An 11,721-nucleotide genomic window follows, 5' to 3' on the forward strand; every position below is an offset into this window, starting at 1 on the left:
AACGCTTTCCCTATGGCCCTGCCCCAAGGTGCAGAAGGTCCCGAAGGGAACCGGGGAATAGATCTGGACTTGAGAACGGCACAAGAAGCACAGGCAATGTTAAACCGCTAAGATCCCCGATTTCTATACAAATGCCCCCGAGCCATAGGGCAAAGCTATCAGCTTATTGGGGGGCTCCCTCAGTTTAAGGGCTCTGCCTGGCTCCCAAAGAAAATGGCCCTTCCCCTCTCTGAACGGCCAGTCACACAGCTCTCCCCATGCTGCTCCAGGGAGCCAGCTGGAAAACCCAGATCTCTCGTGAAAAGATACATCACAGGTAACTTCACTTTGTACCAATTGCAACTGGCTTTTCAGTGAGAAATGAAAGAAATCCAAAAGACTCTGACAAAGACTTTCTGGCCAGAAATGTGCTAAGTTCAAAAACCTTACCTCAGGATGACTGAATTGACTACAAGGTAAAGAATTTGCAGAAGTGATAAAAATATGCTATATCTGGACTATGGCAGAGCTTATATGACTGTATAGGCTTGCCAAAATTAATAGAGCTAGACACCTAAAAAAAAAAAAAAAGAAGGGAATTTTCGGTGGTCATAAATTATGCCTCAACAAACCAGACTTACAAAAAGAAAAGAAAAAAATCCCCACGAATTGAGTGCCTGACTCTAGGTCTTATACCCGGCTCAACTTCCAAAATTACTCTCACCCAAGGATCAAATAAAACTTCAAATGCACCAACAGAGAAGCTGCATAGAAAATCCGAAATGAAACCCTATTTACATTATTTGACTTTGGAAGATCTTTACACATTTGTTTTAACACAGATGTCTAAGCTTCTCAAGACTCCCTTCAAACAAAATTTCAAAACCATATTGCGAAGACCTTACTCAGAAACAGCCAAGATGCTGGATTCCTACCTCACGCTCCCTCTGCAACTTCTTCCACACTGAGAATTCTCATCTAACGATGGCGCCGCCTATGCCTGCCCCACCCGAGGCGCACACAGGAGAGACATGGCCGTGTCAAAACAAGACACAACCACAGAGTCCTCTGTTTATATAAAGTTGCCCATGACAGTCTGCAGCCTAGTTCCAACGCTCTAGAGGGCTGGGATGGAAAGTTAATTCTGCTGGACATGAACTTTAAAACTGAAGGGCTTCCAAGCTGATTTTTGATAACTTGTGGGTACAACATGAAACCCAGCAAGCAGAAACCCAAAGCACTGGCCTCTCAAAGGGTTCACACCTCAGCCACTTGGCCGTTTGCCTCTTTTCAAAGGAAGCTGCATTACTCTGCCATCTGCCCATGCTGGGGACGAGTCTCTTCAGTGCCAAGCACTGAAGAACGGCAGTACCCAAATGCACACATCTTGCGGGGGCCTTCTCACTGTGGCTCATCTTCTCCCCCACCCCCGGCATTTTGCAGAAGAAAATCATAGTTTCTAGGATCGGGAGAAAGAAATACATCAGAATCTGAACATGGGCATAGCCATTTGAGAGCCCTGGGATGGCTTTTTCTGGCAAATAAGGGGGCCTTGGGGCGGGAAGCTTGAAGAGGTAGAAGGTCTAGGGGGCTGATAGGCTAATAATAAAAACAAGTGCTTCCTTCCCTCTTCGGGTAGACGCTAACTAAAAATCCTAAGCAGTTTCTGTCTCAAGGATCCTGAGAGCATTCTAATGGCAGTCATTCATGAAAAGGCCAATCCAGACAACTATAAAAAACAAAGCAAGGGAACAATTAACATAAAATTGAGGATGGTGGTTCGTGGGGGAGGGAAGAGATGTAATCAGGAAGCAACACACAGGGGTCTTCAAAGATACTGATAACAATCTACTTGCTAAGCTTAGTGGTGGGTACCCAAGTATGCAATTCATTATTATTATAGTACATACACTTTATGTATCTCCTTTTGTAGATCTGAAGCATTTAAAATGATAAAAGCCCATCTAAGCTGGATGGGCTGTTTTGGGAAAGCAACATGAATCATTCAGCTCCAGTAACATTTTTAACTAACCCTTCCATACTACATTCCCATGTTATTTTATTCCTCCCCAGATCACCCTGATCACCCTGACAAGCATTAGGGTGCAGAGTTAAGTCATTTTAATTCTGCCAGTAGGCCACTTGCATCTTAGTAGTAGAAAGACTTGAGCGGTAGGGTGGGGGAGGATCTGGTGGGCTGTATCTCACATGGCAGAAAAGGACAGGAGCAGCAGAAGACCTGAGGCAAGACCTTCTTTGCGGCTAGCAGTCCTTTGTGTCAGCTACACACTGCTTGTGCTACAGATGACAAAGAGAATGCCTCTGTCCACTTTCACTCTGCAAATTACCGACTGGACGGCAACAGATCCGTGGGAGAAAATGGGTTACAAGCATTAGACTAGACGGGCCGTCAACACATTGATAAAACCATTGGCCACTTTTCAAATTCCTTGAAACTTAAAATATAAACCATGAAATAATGATGTCCTCACTCTCCCTTGTCCATAAACCCCATCTACTGATGTCCTAAGACTTAAACATGTCCTTTTCTACAGTAACTCCCAAACTCGGATGTCCAAACGCCAGGTTTGATGGCCACAATTTACCTCTGTGCCTGCTACAGCACACGGTGCCAAGTCAGCCAGCCCATGCCATTTCAACACGTCATGAGCCAGTGTCTGTTCATGTGCTGCAGGCACAAAAACCATGTGTTCATTTGTAGTTCCAATACACAGACATCTGTGCAGCAAGGTCAGATCCAAAACTCCATCATACACCAACTGAAGAACCTATGGTGGAAACTTCCGGGGAAAAGCCAAGAGACGTGGTCCAAGGTCTAAAACCTTGGAATGACTTTAGCAGGAAAAATGTGAAGGAGTGAAAGACACAGGCTCAATGGACAAAGATTTCTGAACTTAGGTTGCTTGCTCCAAAAGATGCCAACCTCAACCACTTTGTGGCGTAAGAGTTAAAAAGATCCATGGAGTATGGACCCAAAACCCAAGCCCGAAGTCAGAAATTCCTCAACACACACCATAGAATCATCTTGCTCTCGCCACGTCAGACTATTCTCAAAAACACTCCCTTAGACCTAAAGACCCGAGGAAACAGAAAAGGCTCTCTCATGTCTGCCGGGTCTGTCCATGACAGCAGGGCCCCAGACTAATGCCAAGGCAGCCTGCCTCTTTCCAGAATTCTTTTTTCCAAACAAATAGATAGGAAACCACTACAGAACTATTCTCCATTTTTCCACCTCACAATTACGAAGACTGCCAGGAATAATCTCAACTGTTAACTCTGAAAAAACAAACCTTGAGAAATGAACAAGGTGCTCATTTCCGACCATGTGTGTATTATGTGATGATTTTAAAAGTTTAGATCTAATGCCATTTCTCAGCAAACACAAAGGAAGACAATCAGCTCAACATATGTGAAAAAGACAAGGGAACTTCACTGGTTTTCCTGAAATAGCAATTCTATATCACACCGAGGCCCACAGGCATCAAGCCCAGCTCTTTGAATTCCAACATATGTGTGTTACAAGGCCTAGCCCAGTTCTCCAGAAGAGAAACCTGATTAGTCGGTGGCCCACTTCTTCCTTCACTTGGAAAGGGTTCTCTAAGCTATCACACACAAGACTTAAGACTTGGTATATCCAGACAAGTCCATTTCCCAGACTCTAAAGCATCTGAAAGGAAGTAAAGGTTTGCTTCATGCTAAAACACAGAAACTATTAAGCCTTATAATATGACAGCAGGAGGTACTTTCCAGTGATAGCTGTGGGAAAGGTAGATGTGGAGAAGGGCAGAGAGAACCATACCCAGAGGTTACTGAAAAGCCCCAAATTATACAGCGAAGACTGCAGAGACCCGTAATTAATTCCAAACAACGATAAGGCAGGAGGCCATCTACCTTCTGGCAAAAGACTGACATTTCTCACAGCCTCCAGGCCCCTACCAATCAAAACAAGAGAACAACCTAAAATTCCAAACTCATCCTTCCTCCCAACGGGGTGCACTTAGGAGGTGCAGATCCATAGAAATCACAACTACCCTGGCCAGACTTACCAAGTTTCTCACAGCTGCGAGGCTGCCAACAAGACTGGCACATCGTAAGCTGTGGAAAAGCTAACAAGCAAATCTAGCAGCACCAAATCCTAAGCATTAAAAAAGAAATACCAGTTCAATCTTATTACTTCTCCTCCAAGAACACAAAATATTCCATCTCAATTTCTCTTGTCTTCACTCTATTTCTACAAGGACAGGAACAAAACGAGAATCACTCCCATTTTACAGACGGAAAAAAAAAAAGAGGAAGCATGAAGAAGACAAAATTGGCTACATTCCACAGACGCTGGAGTTGTAAGCAGAACCTAGATGTTCACGTTCTCTGTGCAACATGCTGCCTCCCAACCAAACGTTCATACACAAATACCTAGCTCTTCTCCAATTCATCAGAGAAAGCCCTTGGACCAAAAAATGTAATTCTCCAGTGCCCTGAACTAAGCTTCTTTGCAGAGCTACATCCCAATTTGCTCTGCAGCAGAAATCTGTATTGTGCTTAGTGTGAGGGTTGGTAACAGAGCCGCCAATGACCATTAAATTCTGCTTCCAAAGGCAAAAAACCGTATAATGTTATATGCCTTTTCCTCTTCCTAATCTATTAGACGTAGCAGCTAATTTCACGCCACACCTCGTATTTGGCGTCTCTGGAATCTTAGACCAAGTCCTGGTCAATATGGAACAAAGGCAAGACGGACCACAAGAAAATTAGCAGTCTATCCTATGTCATTACCCACAGCTTCAATCCTGCCCTCCCCCTCTTCTGATGAACATTTCCTCTATACTGGGAAGTGGAGCATCGAATGCAGAGCCTACAACAAAAGGAAGCCACACAGTTTTTAAGACCTGAGCTCCCAGAGTTAAGTTCACTTGGAAAGCGAAGGCAGAAACATAGGTCTACTTGAGGGGGCAACACACAGCAACCTACTGACTTCTTCAGGGAATTTGGGTTGGGTCTGATCCCCAAGATGATCTTCTGGCCCAACTGTTCAGAAAGGGCAGCAAAGTCAAAACTGACCCCATACTTTTCCTCTTGGGAGCACACAAACTCCCCTGAAAGGAGAAGTCCAAGGATGAGTGGTTCCCAGTGGAAGTCACACTTCTGGGTCATGTGGGAAGCTTTGTAGAAATTCAAACTCTTGGGCCCTCAGACACACTATCTCTTCCCAAAGCTCCCCACGTGATTCTGGTACACAGTAAAGTTCTCAAATCTATTGGCCTACCCATTCTTCAGCCTTGGGTTGTGGTTGCCAGTGTGTCTCAAGAATCCATCGTATGAGCGGCACCAAAACCAATTCCAATCTTTGTTCAGAACCCATTCAGCAGTGCAAACCACCAAGGCAGTTACCGCAAGGGAAGTCTCACTTCTTGACACAAACGTTGACAGCTTTTAAACTAGTATACAGACCTAACACTACATGCCAGAGTGCCGTCCACCCTTCAGAAACGCAGAGAAAAAAAAAAAAAAATGACCTCTAAGTTTGGAATTTTCATCAACTGGCCTAGAACCCCCGCACCCATGTCTATACCTCACACTTAGAACACTCACACCGGCTTGAGAGCAAACTATTTTCTATTCTCAGAGTCGGTGGTCAGCACAGGCTTGAGATACCAGGTTTATCTAAGAAACCAACCAGGAAAACATTAACATTTTGAATAGAGATGCCCAAACAATTGCTAGCCTACAGCCGCACAAGTGTGTCACATAATTTGTAGGCATGAGCATGAAAGGGGTGGGGAACACAGAGAGAATAATAAGCAAAATGGTTACAGGACCAACTTTTGCCCCTAAGACCAAACATTTCCAGCAACCTCCTTACCAGAAGTACCGGTAGACCGACACCTTGGAAAACTTTATAAAAGCCAGACCAGGGTGGGGGTGGGAGGATGGTTTCAAATCCTCTCCCAACTGGGGGGCTGCTAACCAGCTGAGAAATGTCACCGGACTGAACTAAGAGTGAAAACTGTTCCCCCAAATAGCTCTGACCTAATGGGCGAAGTCACCACCTTTAGGCCTACGTCTCTATGCATCCTTATGAAAAGCACATCCTAAGAATTATCAGAATCATGTTCGCAGCAGTATAAAAGGGATATGAAAGAAGAAAAGGAAGTTCTGTCAGTCAGCGCCCCCAGCCAGTCTCACCTCCCCGCGTCCAGCTCCCGGCCCGCAGAGCCTCCCATGTCTGTCAGGCTCGCAGCAGAAGCAGCCAGCTCTCCAGAAGGCCTCTTGCCGGCCCCATCCCCGCCGCCGGAGCCGCCGTTGCAGCTCTTCGTGCGAAAGAGGCGACTGAGGCGGATTTTGAGGGAGCCCTTCCGAGAAGGGCCCGCCAGTGGCCGGAGGGGCGCAGGAGGAGGCGGGGGCGGGGGCGGTTGCTGCGGCTCCCCTCTACCCAAGCGCCCTGGGGGGACCAAGTCCTGCATCGGGAAGGGCACCGGGGGTAATTCGGGCCCCGGGGGCTGCAGCAGAAGCCGGCCGCCCCCTCCTCCTCCGCGGCCCGGGCTGCTGAGCTCCTCTTCCGAGCAGCTGTTCGTCTCCAGGCTCTCGGCCTCCGACTCCAAGCCCTCCAGGACCAAAAGCGCGTCGCTCGTTTCCGTGGGGTCCTCCCCGGCCTGCGGGGCGGCAGCAGGCGGCTGGGGCTGTGGAGGGGGCGGCTGCGGGGGGCACGGGCACGGACACGGGCAGCAACCCCCACCAACCGTCTTGACCCCCGGCCCCGCCGGCTGCCCGAGCCCCAGAGCCGCCAACTGCGCCTCCAGTCCAGCCGCCGGGCCCCAGGTCCGCTCGAGCGCCAACCCCGGCGGCAGGGCCTTGGGGTCCAGGGCACAGCGGTGCCGGGGACACAGCAGTTCCGAGGGTCCCGGCTCCGGGGCCGCCTCCGCGTCCTCCTCCTCCGGCGGCCGACCCACGTTGCGGAACACCATCAGCTGCGGCGGCCGGGAGCCCCGCGGGCCGGGCCGCGCGAGGAAGGGTGGCGGCGGGGGACCATGGCCCGGGGGCGGCGGCGGCGGGCCTGGCTCGGGGACCGCCTCTCCATAGCCGAGCAGGCGGCTCAGGACGCGGTACGAAGCGGCGGCAGCCGCCGCCTCGCCGTCCCGGAGCTCGGCCCCCTGCATCGGGGAGAGGGAGGGAGGGCGGGCGGCTGGGAGCCGAGCTGGGGTGGGGACTAGGCCGGGCCCCGCCGGAGCCCCGCCCGCCGCGGCCCCCGGAGCGACAGCGCTAACGGCCGCCGCGGCCTCTGCCTCATAGAGAGGGGCGGGGGGCGCGCGGAGCCCAGCGCGAGCCCAGGCCGCGCGCCGCAGCCGCCGCCGCCGCCGAGGACCGCCCCCGGATGGCGTCACTTCCGGGAGGCCGTAACCACGCCCCCTCTCCGGGGTGTGCTCGCGCTGTCCTCCGCGGAGCGTGACGTATAGTGCAGCCTGGGCCGCTATTGGCTGTGGGCTGCTTCTCGCCTGGCCGTTGGTCCCCTGCCCCGACCCTCGCTTTTCACTTCCCGGGCGCTGAGGCCGAAGCAGCCCCTCCCCGGAGCGGTGGGGAGCGGCCCTGAAAATCCTGGTTTGGTCCTGGCCGAGAGCGCCTGGTCTTGGGGGAGTATCTGTGATGTTGCCCCGCCTGTGCCGCCTTCGATGTGTGACCTTGGCCAAGTCATTTCTTCATTGACTAACCGTATCCCCGCTGGCATCCAGTAAAAGTCTGTGGAATGACACATGAATAATATGTGTTCTAGAGCCGGCGGTGTGCTGGTGAATGTTGGATAGCTGGCTCTCTGGGGGCAGGGGGCATTGTATGCATATATATATATATATATACATATATATATATGGGTACATAAGTTTATCATGAATTTTACTGATGTTTACATTGGATGTATAGCACACAATTTACAAATGATAACAATAGTATACAGTTGCAAATCCTATATAACCAGTTGATTCTCAAGAATCCTTTCATTGGTTTTGGTCAAACTCGTGTGGGTAGCCAACCTAAGGTTTCAATTAATCGAGGAATTGCAGCATGAATGTTGGTTGATGTTTTCCTCAATGTCAGTGTAAGAGGAAAGTGAAAAAAATAAAGACAGTCTTAACTGTCAATTATGGAAGTGACTTGCTTGCTGAATCAAAACGGTTTTCAAATACTGAAAGAAATTTTCCTTAATTTGGGGGGCGCCTGGGTGGCTCAGTCTGTTAAGCGTCTGCCTTCAGCTCAGGTCATGATCCCCAGGTCCTGGGATGGAGCCCACCTTGGGGCTCTTTGCTGGGCAGGTAGTCTGTTTCTCCCTATCCCTCTCCTGCCCCCTCCCCCACTTGGGTCCTTTCTCTCCCTCCCTCCCTCCCTCTCAAATAAATGAATAAAATCTTAAAAAAAGAATGTTTCCTTAATTTTTGTACTATTCATGGTGTAATGGCTACCGGCATAACACATTAAATTTAAATCTGAATTACTAATTTTTCCTTCATCACTTTTTAAAATATAGATAATCAATAAAACAATAAATCAAGGGCCTGATTTGTAGCATTTGCTGATATCCATCGTGTAAATACTCCCACCATGGCTGATTTCAATCTTCAGAACACAGAGTTACTGAACACAGAGTTAGAAAGAGATGAACAGTAGGGTACCCTTATGTAATAGTTTCATCGTGCAGATAGAATAACAACCCCAGGAACATAGCTAAATAGTAATAGTAAAATTATTAGAAAGTGATGAGTTTTGAAAATTTTATTACCTATGTTTTAAACATCATTTAATTATAAGTGTACATAATTTAATTTTGAATAGTGGCTGTGTTTCACAACTGGCTTACAGAATTCCTGAAATTTAAACAGTTAGATTTCACAGTCCTGTATGAACCAGCTCCACAGCACCTTCATACCTCAGTTTTCTCATCTGCAAAATAGGAATCAGGATGGCTGCTTCACTTACTTGCAGACATGCTGTAAAGCTCAAATTAGAGAAAGCTTGCTGTGTAGAGGATCATAGACTGGAGGGGAGGGAGACGACTGGACTGGAGATAGCCTGCTATATCTGAGATCAGTTAGGAAACCATTGAAATTGTCCCCAGAGAGATGTCGAGGGATGCAACAGATAGGAGGAAGGATAAGCCAGCAGAACTTAGCTACTTTGTACCTGAGGGTGCATTGGAGTGAAGAGGGTATGCATCCTGGAGCCAGAGAGAGGTTTTGTGGGTTTTTTTGTTTTTTTTTTTTTTAAGATTTTATTTATTTGACAGAGAGCACAAGTAGGCAGAGCAGCAGACAGAGGGAGAGGGATAAGTGGGCTCTCTGCTGAACAGGGAGCCCGATGCGGGGCTCGATCCGAGGACCCTGGGATCATGACCTGAGCCTAAAACAGCCGCTTAACCGACTGAGCCACCCAGGCATCCCCAGACAGAGCTTTTTAAAACAGAAATTTTTCAGGGCGCGTGTCTGGCTCAGTCCGACTGTTTTTTTTTTTTTTTTTTTAAGATTATTTATTTGACAGAGAGAGAGATCACAAGTAGGCAGAGAGGCAGGCAGAGAGAGGGGGGAAGCAGGCTGAGAAGAGAGCCTGATGTGGGGCTCTATCCCAGGACTCTGAGACCATGACCCGAGCCAAAGGTAGAGGCTTAACCCACTGAACCACTCAGGGGCCCCAAGCATGTGACTCTTGATCACAGGGTCGTGAGTTCAAGCCCTGCCTTGTGTGTAGAGATTACTTAAGACTAAAATTAACATTAAAAAATAACGGAAATTTGTCTGTAACCGGTGATTATATCCCTCCGTAGTTTCCCATCGTTCTTTGGCTGAAGAGAAAACTCCTTAAGGAGTTCTATGGGGTCCTGTGTGATCTGACCCCTGCTTCTGTCTGGCCTCATCCCACCAGCCTTCAGTTTGTTCTCTCTCCCCTGCAGTTCTGCCGGCCCTGTGTGAGACTCGTACACATATGGCCATTACATAAGCTATTGCCTTTTCTTGAAAGGTTTATTTCCCTTCTCTTTTAGCTTAGTAAACTCCTATAAACCCCCAGGTTGAACTCACTCTTCACTACCTCAGGGAACTCTCCCTGCCTGGGTCCTTACTTCCTCCCCACCCAGCTTCCAGACCGTTCCTTTGTCACACTTCCGACATAGCTGTGATTTTTCATCTCTCCGTGGGGTTATTTGATTAAAATCTTGTCTTCCCTACTGGGCTGTAAACTCCACAAGGGCAGGAGCCAGATCTGTTTTTCACCCATTATGGACTCTTCCCATGCCACAGACGCTTTCTGCCACAGAGTGGACCACTGAAATAGAAGCGTGGGATAATTGTTCAGCCTCATGCTTTGCAAGGGGCTCCTGATACAAATTCATGTCTAATTCTGCACAACAAACCATTTTTCCTTGCCCATGAAGAAACTGTAGCTCAGAGAGCTATTTAGCTAAGGTCACACAATTCCAGAAGGTACAGTGGAATTCAAAAACCACCCACTTTCCTTCAGCTCCCTGGCAAGTGCCACTCAGATTTCTGGAGAAAAAAAGAGAAATTGCTACAGGATCACAGAACTCCAGAGGCTTAAGACGACCGCTCAAGATCCCTGGCTGTCTCTGGAAAACCTCCCTGGCCCCAGAACAGATTAATTAGCCTATGAATACAAAGTCTGTAGCTCTGCAGCGCCCTCTGCTGTCCAGCTACTTTCTTGACATGGGAAGGAAGCTCTGTCCACACCTGGTGAGTCCCCATCTAGGGTACCATCCCAGCACCAGAGCACACAGAGACATAGGGCAACACATCCAAGCTCTTTGTTTTTTTTGTTTTATTTATTTATTTATTTATTTATTTATTTATTTATTTATTTGTTTGTTTGTTTATTTATGTCCATTCATTCATTCATTTATTCGTTTATTTATTTATTTATTTGTCAGAGAGACAACCTGAGAGGGAACACAAGCAGAGGGAGAAAGAGAGGGAGAAGCAGGCTTCCTGCTGAGCAGGGAGCCCAACCCAGGGTTTGACAAGACACTGGGATCATGACCTGAACTGAAGGCAGACGCTTAATGACTGAGCCACCCAGACACCCCAAGCTCTTTCTAAGGCAGGGCAAGGAATACTGCCTTTCTCCACTTCCTTAAATGTCCAGGCCTAGAGCCCAGGTCCTGGGAAAAAGCATTGAAAATTCAGCTTCAAGCAAAGGAAGTGTTATCTTTATATGAATTGAATTTGTGTGTATTTGTTGAATGGGTCTTGCGTCTACACATCTCTCTTTCACTGAGGCCCATCTAGGTGGTCCCTGAAGTGGTAGGACCCTAGTTTCAAAGGTTAGGGAAGAGAAACCCAGATAACTGAAGCTGTTCCTGAGGTCACTTAGTCGTTCAGTGGTGGGTTAGGTCTCGGGGCTGCAGTGATGAGGGAGACAGGGACCATCCCTGCCCCTCTAGAGCTCTCCAGCTACTCTGAGTCCTACTCACGCCATTTCCTGGATGGACGACCAAGAGCAACTAATCTAGTATCTTTGAACCTGTGTCTTATTGGCAAAAATAGTTCACTAATAATAAAAATAAAATTAATTAATTAATTAATTAAATAAATTTTTTAAAAAGCCCAGGGGCTTTTGTGGGGGTTAAGTGAAAGCTTACACAGAAATGCGAAAACACGACACAAATGTTAGTAGTTATTATTACGAAAAGCTTCTTGGGGGATCAAAATGATTATTACTATCATGTCTTCA

The 11,721-nt window shown here is 47.9% G+C and overlaps 1 protein-coding gene across 3 annotated transcripts in view; it reads right to left on the reverse strand.

The window, feature by feature from the left end:
• The window catches only part of SOCS7 (suppressor of cytokine signaling 7), a 31,286-nt gene extending 23,934 nt beyond the window's left edge, over positions 1-7,352 (reverse strand). For 2 of the 3 annotated variants that reach the window (XM_047707369.1, XM_047707368.1), the window contains exon 1: positions 6,184-7,351. In XM_047707369.1, coding sequence (XP_047563325.1) covers positions 6,184-7,154 — 971 coding nt within the window. In that variant the 5' untranslated portion in view covers positions 7,155-7,351. Of the gene's footprint in view, positions 1-6,183 lie in introns of all 3 variants that reach the window. The other variant, XM_047707370.1, reaches the window with a different exon arrangement.
• Positions 7,353-11,721: the final 4,369 nt, after the last annotated feature.

This window comes from Lutra lutra, chromosome 16 (genome assembly GCF_902655055.1).
Source record: "Lutra lutra chromosome 16, mLutLut1.2, whole genome shotgun sequence".
In the NCBI taxonomy this organism is placed as follows: domain Eukaryota; kingdom Metazoa; phylum Chordata; class Mammalia; order Carnivora; family Mustelidae; genus Lutra; species Lutra lutra.